The sequence below is a fragment of the Nycticebus coucang genome, chromosome 13 (genome assembly GCF_027406575.1).
Source record: "Nycticebus coucang isolate mNycCou1 chromosome 13, mNycCou1.pri, whole genome shotgun sequence".
Classification (NCBI taxonomy): domain Eukaryota; kingdom Metazoa; phylum Chordata; class Mammalia; order Primates; family Lorisidae; genus Nycticebus; species Nycticebus coucang.
In genome coordinates, this window is record NC_069792.1 from 85402207 (window position 1) to 85428198 (window position 25992).

Below are 25992 nucleotides of genomic sequence, written 5' to 3' on the forward strand. Positions count from 1 at the left end.
GTGTTGTTTTTTTTTTTTTCTTTTTTGTAGAGACAGAGTTTCACTTTATTGCCCTCGGTAGAGTGCCGTGGTGTCACACAGCTCACAGCAACCTCCAACTCCTGGGCTTAGGCGATTCTCCTGCCTCAGCCTCCCGAGTAGGTGGGACTACAGGCGCCCGCCACAACGCCCAGCTATTTTTTTGTTGCAGTTCGGCCGGGGCTGGGTTTGAACCCACCACCCTCGGTATATGGGGCTGGCGCCCTGCTCACTGAGCCACAAGCCCCGCCCTAAATCGGTGTTGTTTTAGGCCGCCAAATAATTTTTTAAACAACAATAGTTAGGTCTAAGAGAGTTTGCATTTCTACTAAGTTCCCAGATAACATTTATCTTGCCTGTCCTAGCACTACATTTTGAGAACCACTGCCTTATACAATCTTACTTTCTTCCATGGTTTTAACTAGTACCTGCCTTTCCAGTTAGGCCTACAGTGCTCTTCCTGTTTAATATTTTAATCTAACTCCATTCTGGCACTCCTACCTTTTCCACCTCTGCATTCTCTTTTTATTTCCATAATACTTAAGAACTTCAAGTATAATATAATAAACACCTTCACTTATCAGTTTTGTCTGTCTCTCTGCTGCTGAAATAAAAGATCCACCAGAAAAAAAAAATCTTTTTATTAACCAACATATTCAAAACTCTAAGATCTGTACTTGACACACAGTACGTAAACGATAAAATAACAATACCCATCATCTCTAATTCAGACCTCTTTAACTCTTCATCTTTAATCTAAATGCCTACTAAGTGTCACTACTTGAATGTCCTACCAGCATCTCAAATTCAGTGTGTCTAAAACAGAATTCATTGTCTTCCCTCTTGACTTAATTAGCTGCATCATGATCCACCAAGTTTCCTTTCTATTTAAGACTCTTTCTAGGCTTCCCATTAGGTAGGTCTGAGGCTCAAGCTCCTTAGCATACATAGCACATACAATGCCTTTCCTGTCTGACCCATGCTTACTTCTCCATTTGCTACTTAGTATACTTGGAATTCCCTTATTCATCTAGTGCATGCCTCATCAGTAATTCAAAAATCAGATTCGATCCAAAGAAATCTCTACACAAAAAGAAATTTCTTCCCACAAAGTGTTAAATTCCTTTACTTGTATCATTGTTATATCCTGCATATAATTCTATTACTACATATATCATACTAAGTTATAATTTGTTTATATGTCTGGTTTTCTACCTCAAGGATAACTATACTTGATTATTCATTTTATGTCCTTCCATCTCTAGTACCTAGCAGATATTTAATAGTAAATGATTTGTGTAAAGATTTTTTAAAAAATCAATATACCTACAAAAAATGAGTCAGTAACACAAATTATTGTTCTGAAAAATGAAAAGGCCTAGACAATTTTTGTTAATAACTCCATTCAAATTAACTTTATCCTCAACTTTCTAAAGGGCTTGAACTACACAATGTCTTACTCTGGCTACCAAAATTCATTATCACAAACCATATAAATTACTTACCAAATGTGTACTAACACGTGTTTGCCACATATCAACTTGCTTTGGTGTGAGATCAGGAATTGACAGGCCTAACCTGGAAGCCAACGCTTCGACATAGCCTGCAAGTCTTTAAAAAGAACAGGACAGAATATGAGTTTTTAAAAAGACATGCAAATGTCCTCAGATGGTGAAAAACTAATTATTACAAAGAGAAACAAGATAATTTTACACCTATACTTACTAGCATTCTAGAAATGATGTAAACATTTTTAAACTTTTAATTCTTATTGTATATAAATATATCATTTTAAAATATTTTCATATTGTATTTAATACAAAGATAAATTGACTTAGATCAATTATTCTCTATTATTACTTTAAAAAGAATTAAAGATGTATAAAACATTTTCACAAATGATTACAATTTCATCACTTATTCCAAATTCAAAACAAAGCATTTTAACATACAATATAAACTAATAACTGTCATCAGAAAGCAATAGTTTCCAAAATGCATCAGATTGATAAACTAAGAAAAGAATTTCCAGGCCAATCTCAAGTATTTTAACAATTCTAAGTTGCCATCATTTCCTGGATGCGATCTTACTTTATGAACTGTAAGAAAAAAAATTTTGCCAATTAAACTAGCTATATACTAGCTAGCTATTAAACTAGCTATACAACTATCTAACAACCGTAAGATAACTCCACTATCAGATGTATTAAGCATCCATGAAGAATAGGTAAATGAGAATCCATAAAATGTGGTATTTGTTATTTAATGATACCAAAAAAAAGGAAGAGAAATGGTCCTTAAATATAATGACTCCCACCAAAATCTTCATCTTTAATCAAAAATAATTGTCTTATGCTGTAATCTAAAACTAAATGGCTTTAAAATCCATTAGATCATTTGGTTCTACTACACATAACAAAAAGCTAAACAGTACTTATAATCTTATTAATTACCTTAATGTTGGAAACTGGGAAATAGAATTTTTAAGAACTGATACCATGATAGATTTATGACAGGAAATCTAAGAATATAAAACGCCTGCCAAGGTTGGAAAGCACAGAATCTCTACTTTTAACAGTGGCTTTGGCCTCAAACTCCAGTGCCTAGTCTAATACGGAAGATTAGATCACTTATAAAGCTGTCTTGTCTATTGCATAAGGCTAAGCCCAAATTCTCATCTCAAAACATACCACTAAACTAAGCCATAGTAGGAAGAAATGAAGTCAAAGAGCAAGAGAAAGCATGTTTATCATAATAATTAATGTCAACTTAGTCTAATTTATATTCCCAAGCCTTCTTCAAGCTCAGGAAGCAGTCCAGGCCATCTGCCACTTGGAAGAGAGAATGTAAAGAGAGAGAGAGAAATGGCTGGCCTTTTCTAAATAGACATCCATGTTGTTTCTAAATAAACATCCCTTTGTATCATCACTCCTGCCAATAACAAAAAGACAGCAAAGCCATATATGCTTTGGCCTTTATTTCTTTTGAAAGTTCCACTCTCTAGAAAACATGCTCAGTCAGTATCCTCAAATCTGAGCCATATCCCTTCTGTCTGGGCTCCGTGGAGGGATGGTGAGGTAGAATAATGCAGAGGTTCTTGCTTTTAATCCTGTCTTACCCCTGGAGATGTCTATAAAACGCATATAAATACTTCAGCAAATGCAAATTCCTTTTGCTTACATTATGGTAGTTTCAGAATAAATTTCTGCATATACCAGAATCTCTTATAAAAATTATTCAACACAAATGCCAGGGCCTCCTTACCAGAGACACTAATTCTGTATGGCTGGGGTACAACTCAGGTATCTATGTTTGATATGCATCGAAGATTTAGTACTACTGATTTAGAAACAATAAATTTAAAAATTTAGTTCTAGCACACAAAGAAAATTAAGTGTCCCTTTTTTATGTTTCTCGATTAAAGGAGAATGGAGAAAAGAGAGTAAGTGGATAAATAAATGAACCTACCCAAGTCCAGCTAAATCTGACACGAGATTTCCCAAAGCAGCAGCTAAATATTTGAAAAATAGACAAATAGATTGTTACATACGTCACAAAAATCATTCCAATACATCACTATGTAGAAATCATTCCAATACATCACTATGTAGTCAATAAAGCACTGGTCTGGAACCGTGCTCACATTTTGCAAACTATAACAACTATATCCAAAGTAACTCACTGAATAACTCTTAATTTCAACATTTCAAAATAGAATTCAATTCTGAAACTAAAATATTCTTTCCCTATTAAGGTAGTAGGCTTTTTCAGTTATGGCAGCCAATTTCCATTTTAGTTTCAATATTAAAACACCCACACAACATTTTATAGTTGCATCTTTGATATAATATTTAAGGAAATTTGGATATTTGGAAGTTTATGAGTAGAGACATATGCTCTCAAATTCAAGAAAATCAAGAAGAAGAAATATTTCTTTCATTAACCCATCTACCTCATGTTTTCTATACAATAAACACAAAAAAGAACCATCCCTAATTTCATTTTGATGAAAACAGAGTGATAAATGGGGGAGAGAAAGGTAAGATTTTTAATCTCATATTTTCTTTCTTTGGATTTTTTTCCTACCCAACTAGGAAATTAATAGAGACAAATGATAGAAAGGATTGTGAGTAACACTGAATTACCAGAAAAACTTATTTTAACATAGTCAATTTAGCAGAGGATTGTTACTCATTAATTAACATAAAGTGCCTAAAATTCTCAGAAAAAAAAGTGCTATATATAGTAACTAAGAATCAGAAGAATAAGATTAAAGAGAAAAAGCAATAGACATTTCAATGAGAAAACTCATTCAAATAATTTATCCTCCTCTAAAACTAATCTACTGAAATGTTTTATAAATATATAGACAATGGGATAAAAACATTTACTATTATTAAATACCTGCCATAGTAGAAATCCCGAAAATAATTCCAATAGACATCTCAATTTGGGTTCCCTAAAAAATAATTACAAAGAAACTAATCTTAAAAATTAAAGCTAACGTGACTATAAAAGAATAGTCAAGCATTAATAAAAATAGATAAATAGTTAAATCAGCATGTTAGTGCTACAAAGCCACATACATTAAATATGCAGATATTTGCACATATAATGTAATAATTCAATTTTTAAATACATACATTCCTAGTGAAATAACATCAATAACATTTATTAAAATTAGGCTTTTATAAAAATGAAAATAGCAATATATATAAGACATACAATGCATAATTAAGAATCTAGAATGTCTATTTTCCTACCACAGAGAAAGATAAAGTTCCCTGAACACAAAGATCAACTCACATAATTTTAAACCATGAATGACACATCTATATTACTCTTACTTAGTCTGTCAAAAGATTAAAAGGACAGTCTAAACCAATTTCTAGGGAAACTGGGAGTTGGAAAATTATCCTTATAACACATAGTTCTTCAACTAGTAAGTAGTGGAACTGTATGAGTCATTTATAAGCAACAAGAGCATTTAGCACAATAGATCTATAGTAAAAATGAGGCTCCACTGTATTTCACCTAAATTTATTTGTTGAGAGAATTTAATATTTCTATTTCTATATCATGATTCCTCTGAAGAAAAGAGGGGCTCACAGTTTTGCTTCCATTTTAAAGAGAAGGAACTAAAGAAATAAAATTAAACTATTCTAATGTGTTATTACATAGAATAAAGAAGAAATCCTAGGATCCATTGCATTAATTTGGTTCTCATTCCTGAGCAAAGCTGTCATAACAATACCTAATTTTCAAGAGCTCTCTTGAATAATGATGCTTAAAAATGTATTAAAAAATCTTCAAGTCTCAATGATATTTGTAGAAAAACAAGAATGTCCTATTATGCAGAAATACTGCACTATTCGTCAATTATTTACAGAACTGAAAAGAAACTGGGTTAAGTTTTCCTCAATTTTCTTTTCCTGCTTGTTCCATCCCTTTAATATATAATTGTTCTTGGATACGAACCAAAGAGCCTGATAGACAAAAGTCTAAAAGTCTTTTGTTATGAAGCACAAAAGTTAAACATAAGATTGAAAAAGTATCCCAAGAAACAGATTTCAGAAGAAAAAAAGAGAAAGAAAAGGAAAAAATAGGCACAGAGAAAAAAATGAAGATGTGCATCTTTATATATGAATGTTAAAACAAAACAAAACAAACAAACAAACAAAAAAAACGGGAGCACCAATATAGAAGAGAGGCACCTGAGAGCTGCAGTCCATAGAAAATAAGTAACACTGTCTTTAACAGCATAGAATCACTGGCAACGACCCAAAAAGAATCTCTTGCAACGTAAGTATTTAAAAGGTAGTTAGGTGCTTAATCATTTGGTTGAATTTAAGGTACTTCAATGTCCTTTTAACAGCATAAAAAGCTTCCTATAAGGTCAAAAATGGTCTGAGGGCAATGAACTATCTTCTTCTTTACTGTGTTCCATAGTTATGTCAAACAGGCAAGGTAGAAATTATAAATAAATTGAATATTAGTTGTCTTGAAGTTATACCTGATTTATCACCTTATCACGATTAATCTACTCTATAATTCTAATAAATTCTATCCTAATTAAATTGTAAGAAAAGTAATCCACAACAACCACTAAAATATAAGTTATAAAAAGCAATCCAATAATATAAAAATATAATTAAAAAGTATAAAACCAAAGGCTTAGTATGAACAGCAACCAACATAAAGGTCAAGTCTGCTCTAAGCAGTTTCACAGGCATTTGTCTTTATGCCTACAGCTGGCATAGCAGCCAGGAGAGTACAGCCAGCAAGAAGGGATAAACACAAAGGGCTACAATACCAGAGAAAAGAAGAGTCAATTAGCTCCTTAACTTATATCTTAAAACAGTCTTTCTTAACTGTCCCACAGTATGAGGAGGCAATCAGTATTTTTTAAAAAAATTAAAAGGCGAAAAGGTTCTTAAAATAATAGTCACTTATTTCTCTTTAAGTGGTTTAGTCTCAGCAGTCTATTACAAATCCTCACTGGAAAATTTCACTATCTCTGAATTAGTGTGCACTTATCACAGAAAAGTATTTTTGCCACACTTGTTACTCCTAATCAGGTATTGAAGTCAGCAGTTTGAACATTTATTTCAGTGTTATATAAATAAAAACTGGCAACAAGTCCTTGAAACTGGATTTTACTGTAAATAGAATAACAAGTATCATTAATAAAGAGTATTACTAACTCCTGAGATGGCATCAACTATCTCAGACTCAGAAAAATAGTGCATTCTCAGTTTTACTAATAATGAGGCACAGACCTGGGTGACATAAACAGCAGACAATACGACAAAAATCTGACTCCAGAATATGGGTGTTTGGTTTGGTCTGATCACTACATTTAAGCGCAGATAATGTTATTGTAGACATTTATTTCAAAGAAATGATAAGACCATACCGTGATGGTCTTTTCAGGATCTAGGAAGCTATCCAGTTTCTCTACTCTCATCTCCCTCCAAAATCTCCCTGTACCTCTCTTTTTGCAAAATATATTATCTCATACTTCTTTGTAGCAAAGGACAGTGGTTCATCATTTGAATATCTAAGGTCTGCCCTACTGAAGTGAAAACAAATGGTTAAGATGGTAGTACAGGTATATACAGTCATAAAGAGGATCTAAAGTGTTGAGTGAAACTCGGCAAAATTAGAAGTATTTCTCAGAGAAGCTTTAATTTAAAAAAATCTATTCAAGAACACATCAAGTCTCTACAGCTTATAAATTCATAATGGAGTTTTCATTGGAATTAGATCTGATTTACATTAATTAATCTAGCCAACTCAGATTTTAGTAGTTTTAAAAAAGGTAGTGTGGTTCTAACAGTTGAATATGTTTCTTATACTCACAGCTAGATTAAGTTGTCCAATTTTATTTGTATATGCATATTAAGAAGATGCCATAATCAGTCAAAAAACTAGCATTCTGAAATTATATTTTAGGGCCACTCATTTAATTTATGTCAACTTTAGAGATCTGACCTTTCCAGACTACTCTGCTAAAGAATTCTCCAATGGTGCTTTCGCCTTCAAGTTTTGCGTGTATGCAAGCTAAAGCATCTTCTATGACTGTTCACATAGCAGGATGTACCTTCTTGTTGTGTGAACCCTGTCAGTTTCCTCAACCAGGTCAATGACTAGACTTTCTGGATATGTGATCTTTATCAATTCAGACATACCGCTAGACAAAAAAAAAAAAAATCCGAATAAACCAAAATTGAATGAACCAATTTTAGATATTCCTTAAGTAAATTTCATAACCTATTCAATGTAAATTACTTTTATATCCCTGTTTTGAATCAAATCCTCTGTCAATTTGTAGTACATATGATCTCCAAAACATCAAGGGAAAAAAAAAAAGAAAAACCCTGATTCTCTCATATGTATTTTTCTCACATTCAACAATCCTAAGATCACTCAGGATGGGGAGGGTGCGTTAAGCAGTCTTCTAAATTAAGCTATCATTTATAGATTTTTTTTTTTTTTTGAAACAGAGTCTCATTATGTTGCCCTCAGTAGAGTGCTCTGGCATCATAGCTCACAGCAACCTCAAACTCTAAGGCTTAAGCGATTTTCTTGCCTCAGCCTCCCAGGTAGCTGGGTCTACGGTTGCCAGCCACAATGCCCCACTATTTTTTTTTTTTTTTTAATAGTTGTCATTGTTGTTTGGCAGACCCAGGCTGAGTTCAAACCCGCCAGCCCCAGTATATGTGGCCCGGCCCCCTAGCCGCTGAGCTACACCGCTGAGCCCATTTATAGAATTTTTTTAAAAAATTAGTTAGTAAAGCTGACAACAAACCAAGTCACACTGTGATTTTCTCAAACAAGTTTCCATAAAGACCCCCATGTGAGAAGTCATATAGTAGTATTCAAAGTATTTGGTATGTTTTTCTTCTCCAAGAATATAGGTACTATCCCTTCAATCCACTTACTGATAATATCTGAAAAGAATAACTTCACATAAAGTACTCTAAAAATATATTCTGAAAGTCAGTAATTGCCTTCTTAATTGGACTATGATCAACTTATTTTACTTCAACAAAATAAAAGAGAAGTAGATGGGTTTTTGGCATTTTCCTAATTTGCATGTAAGAATAAAACTGATCAATTTACCTATCTGTGAACATGAGAATCTTACTCAACTATTTAGATCCATACTGCTTTGTCTGAAACTACCCAAACCTGAACTGGCTAGATAATTTAAACAGTTCATGTAAATGAAATCTAATTGTAATGAAAATCCAATTATGATAAATTTATTAGCTGTATTTAAAATCAGATGGGTTCTTGAAAGTGGGTATAGCACTGAGGAGTTTTAGAAAACTTGTATTTTAATCATGGATCTATTCGACCTTAGAATATGGACCCAATATTGGCATCCATTAACAAAAGGTGTCATTTAATAAGACAAGTAAATCAGCCATCCCTGAGATTAAATAACATTTTTAACATTTTAACACATTTAAACAACATATTTTAACTTTAAAATGACTACAGCAGAGAGGAACTTTTTTCCCTTAACATTACAATGGAACAAGAGCAAAACAGGGCTAAATTCAGTGTTTTAAATTGAAACTCACAACATCTTTGGGTTAAATGCTAGACAGAAACCTAGACTGTATCAAAATACCTTTTGTAACATTTTCACATGGAAAAATTAAAGAACTAATCAAATAACCTATATATGATAGCTGCCATGAAAATTAAAGAGCATCAGAAAATTTGCATACTTTTTTCGTTAATAAGAATGTTAAAACTGGAACAGCATAATATAGATCCTGGATGTTTGGTTTAAACACTTTTATCAAAAAACTGTCTAAATGCTTTACCAAAAATCTTAGTGATTAATACATACAATGCCTTACATTGACCTATTATCTAATTAACATGAAATACAGTAAAAAATAGCTTTGTTCATTATGTATGATATTAACTAAAACTTTAGTTACAATATGCAAGTTATTAGGAAAATGTAGACCACATTAATAGCTACATTAACTCAAAATAGAAGCGGTGAGAGAAAGAACTTACTGCAACAATCATAATTGCATTATCCAAAAAGCCAAACCCTATGAAAGGTATCGCATTGTGGATGAATACTGAAAAACATCAAAAACAGAAAAATACATTTTAAGATTCTATAACTTTAGAATGACAAAAGTAGACCATATGATCAAAGTCTCCTAAATTGACTTGATAAGATTCAATTCTAGAGCTAGATTTGCTTTCAATTCCCCATAGCCAATTGATCCTGCTACTGCTATAAGTTTAACTGACAGAAACTGGGAAAAACAAAACACATTTTAAAAATATATAACACTTAAAGATAATTGTGTTAGGTTTTTGTGGGGTTTTTTTACTGACAACACACACACAAATATATATACATATATATTAACAGCAGATCAAATTAGTAAACGTATAGGAGTACCATGTTTTACCTGATTATTGCTACTGACATCAATCTCTTTTTCTCTTATGCCTAAAGACTGGCATTGTAAAATTAATTTCTGTATTAGAAATAACGAAAAATGCACTACATCAAATTTCAGGGAAGGTATTTGGTTGCTCTTAGTTACTACTCAATTTTTTAAAGCAATATTAGAAAAAGATGATTACCTAGTCTGTATTAGACATCTATGTGCAGTCATTTTCCCTCCTCACAATTCATCAGTATCCCTAAATGTTACTGCAAACTATAAACAATCATATTTGATTTAAATCAAACTGCACCTTTGTCCCTTTGTGCCAAAAGTGCATCTTACCTCATCTATCTGGTACATAATCTGAATGATCTGAGATATTAGAATTATAACTAGGAAGAACTAATACCTATATATTTGATGCATTTAGCCTCAATTTTTTTCATATTTATGTCTTCAGGAGAATACTTAGGGCATAGTAGATGCTCAATTAGTTAGTTAATTAAGTTGAGGACTACTAATCTGGAAAGGAAGAGAATTCCAGATTCAGAGAATTGAAGGCAGACTGTGAAACAGATTAAAAGCTGGGAATTGGTAGAAGACTTTATTCTAATTAATCTATAAAATTGCCAATGTAGAGTCAACATCAGTTCAACCGAGGACTTTTTTCAACAAATATTAAAACCCCGAGTTTTATAGTACATCCCAAACACAATCCCTTAAAACCAATGATCATATGTGTTCACTGATTTTAATCTTTTTTTCTTTTAATGCAGGTAAATCCACAAAAAGTATAATTAAAATATAATCTAGAAATTATAAAAGTTTGTTATATTAGTCTTTCCCTACCTCCAGGAGGTCATAAACACTCATTAAGTCTTGGGAGGTTTAAACATTCACTAAGTAAAGAATAGGCTTTGTTAGTCTTTCTCTACCTTGGGTGGGTCTAAAACCAACGATTTTTCAACTGGTGTGCCATGTGAGAGGATCTTAGGTGTGCCACGAAAATTTATAAAGACCATTAACTAAATTATTTCTGAAAGAAGTTCAAAGCACAATAAGCATTTTCTTTTTTATTCTTTTTGTTTTTGATAAACATAATTTAAGTAGGCTACAGAAGTTCAACTACAGGTTGAAGTGTGCCAAGAGATAGAAAAAGTTGAAAAACACTGGGCTAGACGTTCATTCATAGGACTTGCTGTGTTTCTTCTGGTTCTGTTAAACTTCCTTCCAGGTTGTACAAGATTCACAGCAGAGAACCCTTCTATAAGGCCTCTGGCAGATGACCTTTGATCTCTGTCATAGCCAACCTGCAACCTCCAGAGCTAAGATGAACTACACCCTGAGTTGCTTTAAAAGAGGTCCCTTACCCAGTGCTGTCGCCCTTTTCCATTTTCAGTGGCAGCCCATCTGCTTGTAGGTGCTCTTAAATAAATCTCTGCAATTAACTCTACTCAGTCTGCTTCTATGCTGCACCTTTCCACCTTTTGAAATCTAACAATTACTACATTAGCTTTGTACCAATCAGGAAAGGCTTACAAGCAGTTAAAAAAAAAAAAATCACTTCTACTCACAACCACTATCAAAGACTAACATCAAGAGAAAATAGTAAAAACAGAAAAACAGTATATACACTATAATAATATATACTATCATATGTAATATTTTTATAATTATACAATTTTGTATAAAACAATACATAATAGGTATATAATAGGTCTTTTCAGATTCCTTCTTGTTTTAAGTACGAATGTTCTTAAGAACAGGGTTGTTCAAGATCAAGGATGACAACTTTAATTACAAAGAATTTTACTTAAAAGCTATTGAAGATGATAAAAATCAAATAGCACATTAATGAAATAGGATTTTTCAATTATGAACCTGCCCTTAGTTCTTAACTTATTAAAATTTTATAAGAAACAAATTCTAAATCCTATGCACAATACAGATTTAATAGATTAAAAGAATATAATGAAATTTTAAAAATTCAGTAAATGAAACATGAAGAGAAAGCTACTACATACAGCAAAATAATGATGAAACCAGTTGGAATCACTTAGCATTTTGAGGTCAATTTGATGGCAACTCTAAAATTGGCTACTTACAAATATCTTAATATTAGGTGCTTAGGCCATAAAATTAAGATTGCTAATTGCTATCTTCATAACAACATGGTCAATTAAAAAAGCACATTGCTATAATAATCACTTTGGACTATATTTTTAATGTTTATACCTTAAAAAAAATCCTGTAAATAAAAATGTATTTTAATCCAAAGGAAAACAAAATAATTTTTTAAAAAGTTAAATATGTATTGGGCTCTCTAATGGGCACTTGAGGTACAAAGATAAATAAGACTTGGTTCCCAGGGCTCAAGGATAACACAGTCCTGTAAACAGTTAATTTCAATATGACCTACAAAAACTGATAGTAGTAGTATACAGTGCTACAGAACAATCTAAGCAGGGAGAATCAGGAAAGATTACTTGGGAAGAAGACTTTCAAAGAATTCATAAATTGCTTCTGTACTTGAGGAAAGTCATTAATTTCTAATATAAATTACATTCTACCTCTGAAAGAAAAAAAGGACTAAATAGTTTTTTAAATTGTATAAATTTGCTCTCCAGTACGTAATCATCTCCTACTAATTTGTGCTTTCTTAGATTTCCTTTGGGAAACACTGTAACTCAGCAGTTGTTAGCAAATCACATTTAATATTTACGTTTAATTTACAACCTATTCAAATTTGCTACACTGTTAAATAATTCACTTCTTACTGTCTTTATAAGATCCCAAATTGTTTTACATCATTTCAGTGTTAGTCCTTGAATATTTATTCTCATCATAATAGAGAAAAGAAAGAGAAGCAGTAGCTGCACAAGGCTCTTTTTTCTGGTGGTTTTAAATTAACTACTTTTTTCAGTAAACAGTTCAACCTAACCTTGAGCCTAGAAATTCTAATTCTGCAGTCATTCAACCAAAATTCAAACTAAAGTAAATACATTCTTTTTCCTGAGAATTAAGAAAACTTCTATCATGAGTGTCATTCTATTTCTAGATGGTAATATTTTAACAATATTAGATAGTCTATAGCTTTGTGTTATATATTAAGTTTTTAAACTTTGTGCTTCAATAGAATGGATTGGATAATCCACTGTATCTGGAAAGATTTAATTATTGACTCTTCTGTGCTATCAATGAGTGATACAGTTATTTCAAGTCCAAAACAAAGATGCATATATATTTAATAATCATAGAACCATTACCATATCTCAGCTGTCCTGGGGTGGGTGGTGGAGCTTCCAATTTTTCTAAAGGGGAAAAAAAGGGTGTGGGGCAAGAATTAGTTACTATGGCATAATTTTGTTTTTCCTACAATGAAGAAAATACTGCAGATTTACAAAGTAGGGGAATACCTCAGAGTTAATTCATAAGTTATTTTTAGGTTAATGGACCAGTTATCCATGCTAAAAATATTAATTGGTATGGATTAAATCACAAAGCTAGCAAATAAAACTGAGCTTAGTTACAAGCCTACCACGGACTCTGTAGCTCTGGTTAAATCATTTGCTTTTTAGTTTTGATTTTTTTTAAGTTCTTGCATATATATGTAAACCAGGTTGCATTGATTACAGTAGAGAAACAGTCAGAAATATAGCTACTCTTCTCTAAGATGACACCCCTAGATGACTTAAGAAAGATATATACACAAACTTCATTGATAGTAGAAAAAAAGAATATTCAAATAGACCTATATATCCTTTAAAAAGAGGAAAATATCAATCAGTATAACCTGGCTTACTGTACCCTCAGTGAATCCACAACAATAAAAAAAAAAAAAAAGAGAAAAATATTTTTAAAGCAATGTATTAAGTATAATGACTTCACTGGATTATGCTGTGGTCCTTAATCTCCATTGATAACACATTGAAATTTTTCAAAAGCTATTCTGCTGGATAATATTCTACAACTGAAAAAGAGAGTAGGGTGTTATTCTAAATCATAAGTAACAATATACTATTTATAATACATGTCATAAATACACAAAGTTTTCCCAAGTATAAACCAGGGTATCTTTAAATGTCAATTAAATAATTAATACAAGAAACAAGCAATCTGATCTCATAAAAATAACCACCCCACCATTTCTGTAAATACAAGAGTAAACTATGGGAAAGAAGTAGAGAATTCTACCTTCTTTGTCATCAACCAAACCAACAGAATTAACGGGTAACATGTAGAGAAGAACCAATATGTGTATAATGGATCACTCTAATTTAGTACAAACAGATTATTAAGAAACACATTAAAACTGGATATATATAGATCTTCTGAAGTATTTACTTATAATTTACGACAACACAAGAACTAAAGAACTTAGCGTAAAGGCAAATAAATCTCCCTTGATAATCTGGTCCACATTTGTGATTGGTATTTTACTTAAAAAGCACATAGTACCATAATGATTTTATAATAAAAAATACATTAAAACCTATAGTTTTATTGACTATCATGGTACTCACAAAATTCTAAGAATTCAGGTTTAAGTTTTGTTTTTCCCTTTTTAGAAGAGTTAAGGAATGAAGATACACTATCTGTGTAGAACTTCACATCTGAGTAAAATACATTCTCCATACTTTCATTAGCACTATTATTCCCAAATTTACTTTGAAAGCATGCAAGTGGTTTTCTAAATTTCTAACTAGGAATACAGGATACCACTACACGTAGAAAATTTTCTGGGTAAGTAAACGTGCAAAGTGATTACATACCAGAACTACGTGTTAGCTGCACTCTCATCATCACTACATTTCTGACACTGTGAGGAGAAGTCCTCGTCAGTCGACTGGAACATCTTGAAATACCTAAAAATTCAACAAGCAGGACCTTCCCAATAGAATGAGAGTATAGAGTCCCTGCTTTACCTTCTTAAAATTCCTAACACACTGGGCGAAATATTAAAAATATTCTACGATGCTTAAGAAGAAAGGATAAAGGCTAAGCATACAGAAAATGTGTAGTAGTAACAAGAAAAAAAATCAAATAATCAATAATTTTAACCTTCCTTTTCTACTACACATAAAAATTAAAGGTAATGAAAGAAACCTCAGGAAAAAAATACAAAATAAAGGAGACAAAAAAAAAAAAAAATAAAAAAATAAAGGAGACAGAGTAGGGACGTAAACCACCGGCACAGAGATGAAAGTAAAATCAAAGCATAGATTCTGCCACCTGCTTCACAGAGAACCTAAGGAGTTACAAGGGGAATTATGAAAGAAACATTTCCTAGAAAGTGGAAATTTTATTGGAAAGTATCCACCAAAACGTTTTAAATGAGAAACTATTTTCTTCATTATATTAACAACCAAAACAAAGCAAACATCAGAAGTAAAAAATTAGTTTTATCATATACAACAGAATTTGAAAATACATCTAGATTTCTGCAATCTATACAGCTTTTAAAACTATGAAGCTAAATTATAGCTTTCACATGAAGACTATAACCCAACTATAGCACAAGACTATGGGGAAAGGGCCAAGGAAGGGGAAGGGAGGGGGGAGGTTTTGGTGGAGGGAGGGTAATGGGTGGGGCCACATCTATGGTGCATCTTAGAATGGGTACAGGCGATTGCACTAATGTACACAGCTATGATTTAACAATTAAAAAAAATAAAATAAAATAAATGTAATTGCTGCTAATATAACATCCCTGAAAATAGTCACAATGAACCCTAGAAGCTTTATTTCCTCACATACCTATCTTGACTTTAAGAATTTTCTTTTGGCACCTGGTACACTACCTACACTTATATTAGAAATGTGTTTTACGCTAATGTTTTATTAATTAGACTGTGGAGCTTAAAAAATACCAGTTCTTTGCATTACTCTCTGTGTGTGTGTGTGCGCGCGCGTGCATGTATGTGTATTACTTACATCATACTTTCTTCCTTTTCTGGACATTGTTAAATAATGAGCTGACCATTAGGATTGTACTTTACTGCACCTATTTTCCCCATTACAGCTGAGTGATCTCTTATCACACTAACTCCCCTGCATAGAAGAACTATTATGTAAACTATAATGAACAGTTTGATGAGAATATTTCAGATTGTATATGAAACCCACACAATGTACCCCTTGATTGCACTAATGTACACAGCTATGACTTAACAATAAAAATAAATAAATTTAAAAAATAAAAAAATAAAAAATAAAAAAAAATAAAAAAATATATATATAAAATAAGCAAGACCTGAAAGCACTGGACAATGATAGAAAACAAGTTGATTCTGGAAGGGAATCGATATTTAGAAGAAAAAAATGGTACTTTGAGATTTACTCTATTGTTTTTTGCAATTTTTAGCCTAAGGGCAAGCCCCAATCATAACATGCAGGGCAACTAAAGCTCTGACAAAAATTCTTCAGTCTTTCTGTCTAAAGTACCACAGGACAGGGTGCCAGGTAACCAAAGCAACTAGAAGGTGAAGGAAGAATCCTAGAAAGGATAAAGTCAGAAAGGAGTAGCTCTAAATTATTTGTATACATTTAGTTCAAATCTATAGCTGACATGGGTGTGAACTGTACATATGGAGGGGAAACTCAAAAAATACCAGCTTAGGAGCAAAACAAATATTTGCGGGCAATCTATTAATTGCTAAAACAAGCAAAAATCAACACTTTTCAGAAGAATTAAATGGAATCTAGACCCTCAACAGCATAAGCAGGATATAATCAAAACTACTTCACAAACAAAAAGGAAAATGTGACCCATTTTCAAGAAAAAAGGTAATAGACTGAGACTTATCCCAAAGTGACTCAAATATTAGAATTATGAGGCAAAACTCTTAATGGAGCAATTAAAGTTATATTCACAGACGTAAACAAAAATATTGCTTAAATGAATGACAAGACAGGAAATCTCAGCAGAGAACCAGGAAGTATTGCAAAGAACAAAAAGGTTTTAGAACTAAAAAAATACATTATCTGAAATTATAAGACTAACTGGATAGGCTTAAAAGTAGAATGAGGGTAACAGAAGAAAGAGTTAGTGAACAGAACATCAATAAAAATTATTCAAACTGAACAACAGAAAATAAAAGTATTGAAAATAATAGACATGGCTTAGTATCAATAGGTCTAATATGTATAATGTTGGAGATATAGAAGGCAAGGAGAGAAAATAGGAACAAAAATTTTGAATAAATAATAGGTAAAAATTTCCCAAATTTGGAGCAAGGCAAATATTTCAAGACATCCAAGAAGTTCAGTAAATCCCTAGTAGGATAAATATAAAGAAAATTAATTGGGCTGCGCCTGTGGCTCAGTGGGTAGGGTGCCGACTCCACATAACGAGGGTGGTGGGTTCAAACCTGGCCCCAGTCTAACTATAACAAAAAAATAGCCGGGCATGTGGTGGGCACCTGTAGTCCCAGCTACTTGGGAGGGTGAGGTAAGGGAATCACCTAAGCCCAGGAGTTGGAGGTTGCTGTGAGCTGTGTGATGCCACGGCACTCTACCGAGGGCAATAAAGTAAAACTCTGTCTCTACAAAAAGAAAATTAATCATAAATTTAAAATATTAAAAATAGATTAAAAAAAGACAAATGTCAAATTAAATGTAAAAAAATACCAATATGCAGAAAGAAGAAAGAAATTGCCAGTCCAGATTCCATATCTAGAAAAATTATCCTTCAAAAATGAAGGAAAATGCCTGGGCATAAAGGCTCACACCTATAATCTTAGGACTCTGGAAGGCCATGATGGGAGGATCCCTTGAGCTGAGGTGTTTGAGACCAGCCTGAGCAAGATCAAGACCCCAAGTCTACTAAAAATAGGAAAACAAAAAATTAACCAGGCATTGTGGCAGGCACCTGTAGCCTCAGCTACTTGGAAGGCTGAGGCAGAAGATCCAGGAGTCTGAGGTTGCTGTGAACTAGGCTGACACCAGGGCATTGTAGCCTGGAGCAAGAGTGACACTCTGTCTCAAAAAAAAAAAAAGAAGAAGGAGAAGAAGAATGAAAAGTATAATTCAACTAAGAATGCATAGAATAATCCCTAGAACAATCACACATGCAGACAAAATGAAAAGAAAATATAGTTAAAAACCTAAAAAATAACCTGAAGGAGAATTCTACAAAAATATTCAATTAAGCTAAAAGAATGCAGGAAAGGAGAACAAAGAAACAAGAAAGTCAAAAAGAAACCAAAGAGTAAAATACTAACCGTATATCCAACTATATCAATAATTCTATTCAATGTTAATGGACTAAAAACTCCAATTAAAAGGCAGAGACTATCAAAATGAATTAATAATGCTAGCTACAACTATATGACATCCATAAAATTACACTTTAATAGGTTGAAAATAAATTTGTAGTTTTATATATATACACACACACACATATATGCTACACAAAGCATAAGCTTATAAAGGCTAGAGTGGCTATACCAATATCTGATAAAGTAGACTTAAAGAAATTCCCAGGTTTTGCTGTAGGCCACAGGGCTAAATGTTTCTGTACCTCTGGCTATGTTCTCAAAGTTTATTTTTAAATAAATTACTGATGTATTACTCCCTACCCCCTTTTTTTAACCTAAAGGGGCATTTAGGTGGGTGAAGAAACTGGCCAACTGTAGGGTTTTTTTTTTTTTTTTGGAGACAGAGTCTCACTATATCACCCTTGGTAGAGTACTGTAGCATCACAGCTCATAGCAACCTCAAACTCTTGGGCTTAAGCGATTCTTTTGCCTTAGCCTCCCAAGTAGCTGGGACTAGCACCTGCCACAACGCCCGGCTACCAACCATAGATTTTAATAAGCTGATTTCTTTTTCTTTTTTTTTTTCCATAGTGGAAGGTAACCAAGAATAGTTTTTCCTTTTATTGACACATAATAATTGTACATATTGTACACATAATAATTGTACATATTTATGGAATACAATATGATACTCCAATGTTCGTATACAGAGAAGTTTTTTGATCGGTAATATTAAATAGCAGCTTTTCCAAAGACACATACTTAGGACAATAATTTTAGAATTGAGCCTACAATGCTTCGATGACTGTAGGTGCTCTAACCGTATAAGAATTAATATTTCCATTTTAAAGCTCACATTTGGTTTAATCCTGAGATATTCCTACTACGTTTTACCAAAATATATTTTAGAATACTTCATAACTAAAGTGTGACATATACTAAAAGGTTTACTGGTGCTATAAGCATACTAAAATTTATCCATTTTATTAAAGCTTAGAATAAAGCAGAAAATTCTTTTAAATTATACTTTCTAGGAACACAGAACAAGCAAGTTTTAGAACAGAATCTCTGGGAACAGAACTACCTGCCGCCTAGTCATACAATGCCTTGTGCTAGTTCATATGTGTATTAGTAGCTATTTTTTTGTGCAAGTGAACATTTATTCATTTATTTACTTATTTTTAGGGACTCCCCCATCTAACTTTGGGGGTGGGGATACATAATAGTTGCATATATTTTGGGAGCAGTTGTAGCCATTTTTAACTGCACTCTTCTCCCCCTTAAAATTTTGTTTGGCCAATTCATTTTATCATTTCACTAGGATACAATTGACACAAAGTACTTGTTACTGGAGATGGTGGGATCATTATCATCATAATCCCAGATGATAATGATCTGGGATTATCATTTGTGATAGACCGTTTAAGAGCAATTTGGTAAAATGATAATTAAAATCTTATTGTCAATCACCACTACAATATTTTGTGAGGAAAAAAATATGTACTACCTGCTTCTTTGAGAAGAGTAAACAACAGAATTGAAAGATAAAGAAATTTTTCAGATTCTAAGTGACTTTCCACTGGACAATTTACCTATAAGAAAACGAACTAAAAACAACTATCCCTCTAATAAGAATCTACTTGCAGTAGCAAACACCATGTCAGGCTCTAGGCTTAGTGCTTATTTTCTGGCAAGGAGATGGGACAGAAACTTGCCAAATTTTGAGATATTATTTCCCCTCTCAAGAGGAAGAACTCAAACCACTCTGCATCCCCCACCAAAGAACTGTTTTAGAAAATTCTCAAATTAAACATACATATGTACACACACACATAGATTCATGTCTGGTTGTTAGAGACACAGGCTCTGATCTTTGTTATAACTGACTTTGATCTGTGGTCATTCCATTTCTGTGTAATTGTTTTCCTTATTGGTGAATAACATTTACCTCACTTACAATATGTATTTCATATAACACTTAGCTGTATCATTTATACAGAATTGTTGTATGTATACAGCATACAATATATGCTGTAATACATTTAACTTGTTTTATTTATGGCATCTGATATATCGCATTTCCAAATACTATTTTTTCCCCTTTAAGTCAGCCCACTAATATTTTCTACTTTTCAGTAGAGACAGGGTCTGGCTCTTGCTCAGGCTGGTCTCAAACTCCTGATCTCGAGCCTCCGGCCTCGGCCACCTACAGTGCTAGGATTACAAATGTAAACCATCATGCCTGGCCTTAAAAGTCCTTTTTCATAACTATTATTCAAAAGCTTTAGCCATCTGGACAGGAAATTTCATTCCATTGGCCAGAAAAAACAATTTGGATCCAGATATTCTTCAGTGTGTTAGTGAGTTCTGTATTATTACACCTAGAATATGGCTAAAATTTTTAAATGAAAACTTTAAGATCTGTTTCTGCTCAAATGTTTACATATGTCTATGTTAGATATGTATGTTTTTTATTTCCTTATGATATTGCCAAATTAAATTGTAAAAGAGCTCTATTAAATTCACTTTTTAAAAAAAACACTTAGGGCGGTGCCTGTGGCTCAAAGGAGTAGGGTGCTGGCCCCATATGCCAGAGGTGACAGTTGGTTCAAACCCAGCCCCAGCCAAAAAAAAAAAAAAAAAAAACCACTTAGATAAGTAAAATATTTTCTCAGAAAAATAAGAACTAATCCAACTGCTTTTCAAGTTCATATGACTTGGACAATCCTTGATAAATAAAAATAGTTTGATTAAAACAGGCATATCTTCATAGTTAGCATTAAATATAACACAGATGCATGATTTTTCCCACCTGGGTTTACGTGAGATAAGCTCAAGTTATCTCTTGAGGATTTTCTTCTACCTTTTAGGTAACTGGCCTACAAAACAAAGATCCTGTGTTTTACGAAGGATTTCTTATGTTCCATGTTGCTTTTATCAGGTTTTTGATCACTTAAGAAAATTGACTCTTCCCTATTAAAAGAACTAAGTTTTTGTTTGTTTGTTTGTTTTCCTGAGACAGAGCCTCACCATGTCACCCTCGGCAGAGTGTGCCATGGTGTCACAGCCCATAGCAACCTCAAACTCCTGGGTCCAAGCAATTCTCCTGCCTCAGCCTCCCCAGCCAGGACCACAGGCACCCTCCCCAATGCCCAGCCATCTTTTTGTTGTTGTTGTTGCAGTTGTCATTTTTGTTTTAGCAGGCCCGGGCTGGGTTCAAACCCACCAGCTTCAGTGCATGTGGCTGGCACCCCAACCAATTTTTATATACCTAGGCACCTTTCTATGTTTGCCTTTGAAGTCCTTTAATTTTCACTTTGGATAAATGAATGACTATTGTTCACATTGACCTGTGATCCTATTTTGATCAGGTGTTTTTAACCTTTGATATTTTTAACATACTTCCCAAAATCAAATTCTTAATAAACTTTTTTCTTGACCTTAAATTAAATTTAGGAGTTTTCTAGACAGGCTCTTGAAACATCTCAAAAGGATACCTTTCCCTATATAAAGAGAGATATTAAACCCATCTGGACCTTGAAAGCTTGTTTAGAGGTTCTAGCAGGGTAGAGCATCTACTCATATACCCTTGACCAAAGAAGGGTCCTCCTCTATCGGGGAAGGTCATCCTCTTCGACTAAGCACGCAACTTTGGGAGGGATGCACCTGGAGCAGTGAGGGAGGAAGAGACCCGCCTAACCTGCCTGATCAGCTGAATCAACCCTGGCGATCAATGGGGTGACAGATGTTACAGCCAGATCGTCCTCACATCCTAATTTGGCTTATTTGACAATTTATATAGGAAATACTGTCATTATTAAATAATAAGTAATGCTAAACCTTCTTTGAGGTATATCTGTATGGATGTGTTACTAATGATGTACTTATTATATGAAATTATATGAAATTCACAACAATCTAATAGTATTGAGGTAACTCTATTAGTCATAATTCTAGCTATTATCCTAAAATGTTGTATGCAACAGAAATAACCGAATTTCCTTGTCAATTGTGCCACTACTGTAATGAACTCTCAACAGATCTTTAACCATTGGCCATTGTCATTCAACAACAATTAACTACTTGTTCTGGCACTTTCCTAAGCAACTATAAGCTCAAAGTGTATCATCTTCTAGGTGATGTATCGAAAAGACTCTGAGGAGTACAAATTTCTCATAAATTTAAGATCATACCATTAGACTAAGAACTCCCAGAACTCTAATGAAAAATATGATTGGTTCATAAAACTACTAACCCAACATTAAACAGAAGAAGAATTAAATACTAAGTAAATAAATGCTTCCATAGATTTTCACAGGTCAGCCAGTACTCAGATTGTTAAGATGAACAATTTGAATGAATTCCTTAAGAGTGATCCAAGTCAAATTACCTATGACAGCTTAAACCTAAGATAATTTATTTTTTATGTATCCTAGGTCCATTGACCTATTTAATGAACAAGTGTATGCACCTGAGTTAGAAAAATAAAATTGGTATTTAGAAGGGCATGGACTCATAGAGAATCCAGACAGGTTCCTGGTCCCTCTTGAGCCCTGAAAGCTTCCATTACTAAAAGCTCTATACTGCGTGACAGAGATAAAATGATCCAAATTATGATGGAAAAAATTAGTTGAGTGACTGTTCTCAGATAGCTCAAGTAGTTTATAACCAATGTTTTAACCAATGTTTGGCTTGTCAAACAGACTGATGTGATAAAACAATAAAAAAAAAAACAACTGAGGTGATACATTTTCAGCACCTCAGCACCTGGTAGATCATTTGAACATGTACAGATGAACTTCATTCAATTGCCACCTTTAATGAATGTTATCTGACTATACAAGTACAGAAGTTTTTTCATACGTGGTGGCTAATGTTACGATAGTAACTAAAAGGTTATTAGAAAATATATTTTTCTTATGGGGCATTCCTGGAGAAATTTCCAGTGATACAGATATACTCATTTTACTGGACAAGTTATAAAACACTTAAATAAAGTATCACAAATGCAATGGCATTAAGCAAAGCTAACTGCATCGACTAAACTGCCTTGGTCAAAGATATTACTGATTGATGGAAATCAGATCCACTCCAACATATATTGATCCCTTTTGAAATAGTTACTGGAAAGCCTATGCTCCTGAGAAGACAAACTTATCTATTTCCCACTCTCACAAATACTGATACGTCTCAATATAATCACAAGGCTTAAATGCATCAGGTCAAAGTGTATTTTCATCAGGTAGAAGAAGCTCTTTATGACCCACCAACTGATGACAACCACACCTTTCAAGATCTAAAACCTGGATATTGGGCCTTTTGGAAAAACTCTATAGAAAGTCCACCCTGACTTCCACTGGAAGGGATAACAAATTCTTCTCTACGCAAAACTGAGGGCCTTGAGTCTTGGATCCACATCTCCAACTCGAGAGTGCCCCTTTAGACTCTTAGGACTGTATACACATTGCAGATCTCAAGGCAAAGCTGGGCAGGATCCTGCATAGAAACAACTTTTCCAAGTTCACAGATGGAAACTTCTCTTCTCTGTCACCATGAAATTTTTGTATCCCCTTTCCTCTTTTGCCTATGTTGCTTTTCTGCTTATATGTGCCAAAATAATGCAGTAATTAAGACTTCATAATCAATAACTTCTGCAGGGAACTTTGTTGAATGTTGGATATGTCATGTTCCTAACAACAGACAAAAACTATAGTGAAGGTTTTATAGTTAAATTAGACCAGAAATTGCATAAGAAAACCAAAGAAAAGAGAATTCCACAGATTGTGTACATATTTATAAGCTTAATCCCTTCATTGTTGGAAGCCTCAAACTACACAATGATTCAATAGTGGAGCTTTAGATAAATATTACTAGTCTTTCCCTAATAGTGACCCCTAACATACAAAGCATCCCAGGAAGCTGCCTGTTGTGCCCCTCCAGAATATATTTTTATGTGTTCAGGATTCAACAATCAACCGTATGAATAACTCCATGTATCAAATAAATGGAAAATAAATGGCTAATGCAGATTAGAGATTTTGTACCACTTGTCACTCCATAACCAACTAGAAACTGAACATTGGTCTATACCTCTTAATTTGTGCTAGGGAACAAAGGAATTTTCCAGCAGGTATAAATTCCTCTAAATGGGTATCTTTTGGTAAAATGCTCCATCCCTGACTTGGCATATATGTAAATGAGGTTGTGATTAAAAATGTGTCTCAAACATTAGGTACTACAGCTTACTGTACTTAAAGACTATAAGTGCCAAAAGAATTTCTTCAAATTCTCTTGCTCAAACTACTTCAGATAACATGATTGCTTTGGACTACCTGTTGGCTGAACCGGAAGAGTGTGTCTAAGAGCTAATACCTCCTGCTGCACATGGATAAATATATCTGATATCATAGAAAATCAGTTGCCAGAAATCAACCAACAAGCTACTTGGTTAAAACAAGCAGATTCCGCTTCCAGATCATTTTTGATATGTTTGAGTTTGACTGGTTCAATTCATGGAAGATCCTGTTAGAAAGTATACCTCAGTCCCTTAGTATTATCCTTCTGAAAGCCATCATAATAGTCTCCCTGGTGCACCACATCCTCTCAAGAGTCCTAAGTGCTCATATGCAGCCATCATCACACGTCAAATGGTTCTGTAACAGTTAGAATAATGAAAACACAAAGAGAACATAAACATTTAACTAACATGACATTGAGAACTGTGAATTCCATACTGAGACCAAAGAAGTCCATTATGATGGGGCCAAAGAGTGGCGTCAATACCCCAAATTCTGATCAATTTTTCAAAATTGAGAGTCTGACCAAAAGAAGAAAATGATTAAATTAAATCTGGCCTAAAGCTGTCTCCCTATACAGCAAACTGCAACCTAACTTAGTAAATAAACAAACTGCAACAAAACTTAAGGGGATATCGTCAGCCAATCGCAGTAGCTGAGCTTTCGGCTTATCATGGGCTGAAAACTGCTCAGACACAATCAAATAAGGCAAATACCATGCTACACGTATAAGTAAAAAGGCTACTTCTGTATGTCCACTTCTTTTTTTGGTCTATAAACACTGCCTGTCTACTTGCTGTATGGAGCTCTCTAAACCTTTATGTATTTAAGGCACTGCCTGATTCATGAGTCGTTTCTTTGCTCAATTAAACTCTGTTAAATTCAATTTGTCTAAAGTTTGTCTTGTAATAGTACTAAGAGATCCATCTTAAATTGAAAATCAAAAGATTTTGGTAGAAGAAACGTTAAGTAAAACAGCTATAGTTGCTACATTTTAGTCTCCATTATAAAATTATAAAACACAGGGCAGTGCCTGTGGCTCAAGGAGTAGGGCGCCAGTCCCATATGCCGGAGGTGGTGGGTTCAAACCCAGCCCTGGCCAAAAACAACAACAACAACAACAAAAAAAAAAAAAAACAAACAAACAAATAAAATTATAAAACACGTTTATAACAGTGTTGATGCTAGAAAACAGAAATAGGCTCCATGGTCCCATAGGGAGTGATTTATATTATTTTATTTAATAGAAACTACAACTTGTCATTTTCAGTGTTGAATGTTCCATTAAATTTAACTGGACTTTACGAGATATAAATCTAAACTTGAAATAAAAGAAAATCTAAAAAACAAAAAGAAGAGTATTATTTCCTAGACTATTTTCTATTACACTTTAATTGTAATAATTCTTAATATGATAATTTATGGATTTAAAATCTACATAAAGTTACAAATCAATGGAAAAATTCAAAATCATTTATAATAAAC

General features: G+C 33.3%; 1 protein-coding gene across 3 annotated transcripts in view; it reads right to left on the bottom strand.

The window, feature by feature from the left end:
- TMEM65 (transmembrane protein 65) overlaps window positions 1–25992 on the bottom strand; it is a 57200-nt gene that overhangs the window by 6555 nt on the left and 24653 nt on the right. For 2 of the 3 annotated variants that reach the window (XM_053559099.1, XM_053559098.1), the window contains 5 exons: window positions 13220–13264; window positions 9562–9629; window positions 4423–4477; window positions 3487–3529; window positions 1524–1629 (listed from right to left, as the gene is read on the bottom strand). In XM_053559099.1, coding sequence (XP_053415074.1) covers window positions 1524–1629; window positions 3487–3529; window positions 4423–4477; window positions 9562–9629; window positions 13220–13264 — 317 coding nt within the window. Of the gene's footprint in view, window positions 1–1523; window positions 1630–3486; window positions 3530–4422; window positions 4478–9561; window positions 9630–13219; window positions 13265–14725; window positions 14819–25992 lie in introns of all 3 variants that reach the window. The other variant, XM_053559097.1, reaches the window with a different exon arrangement.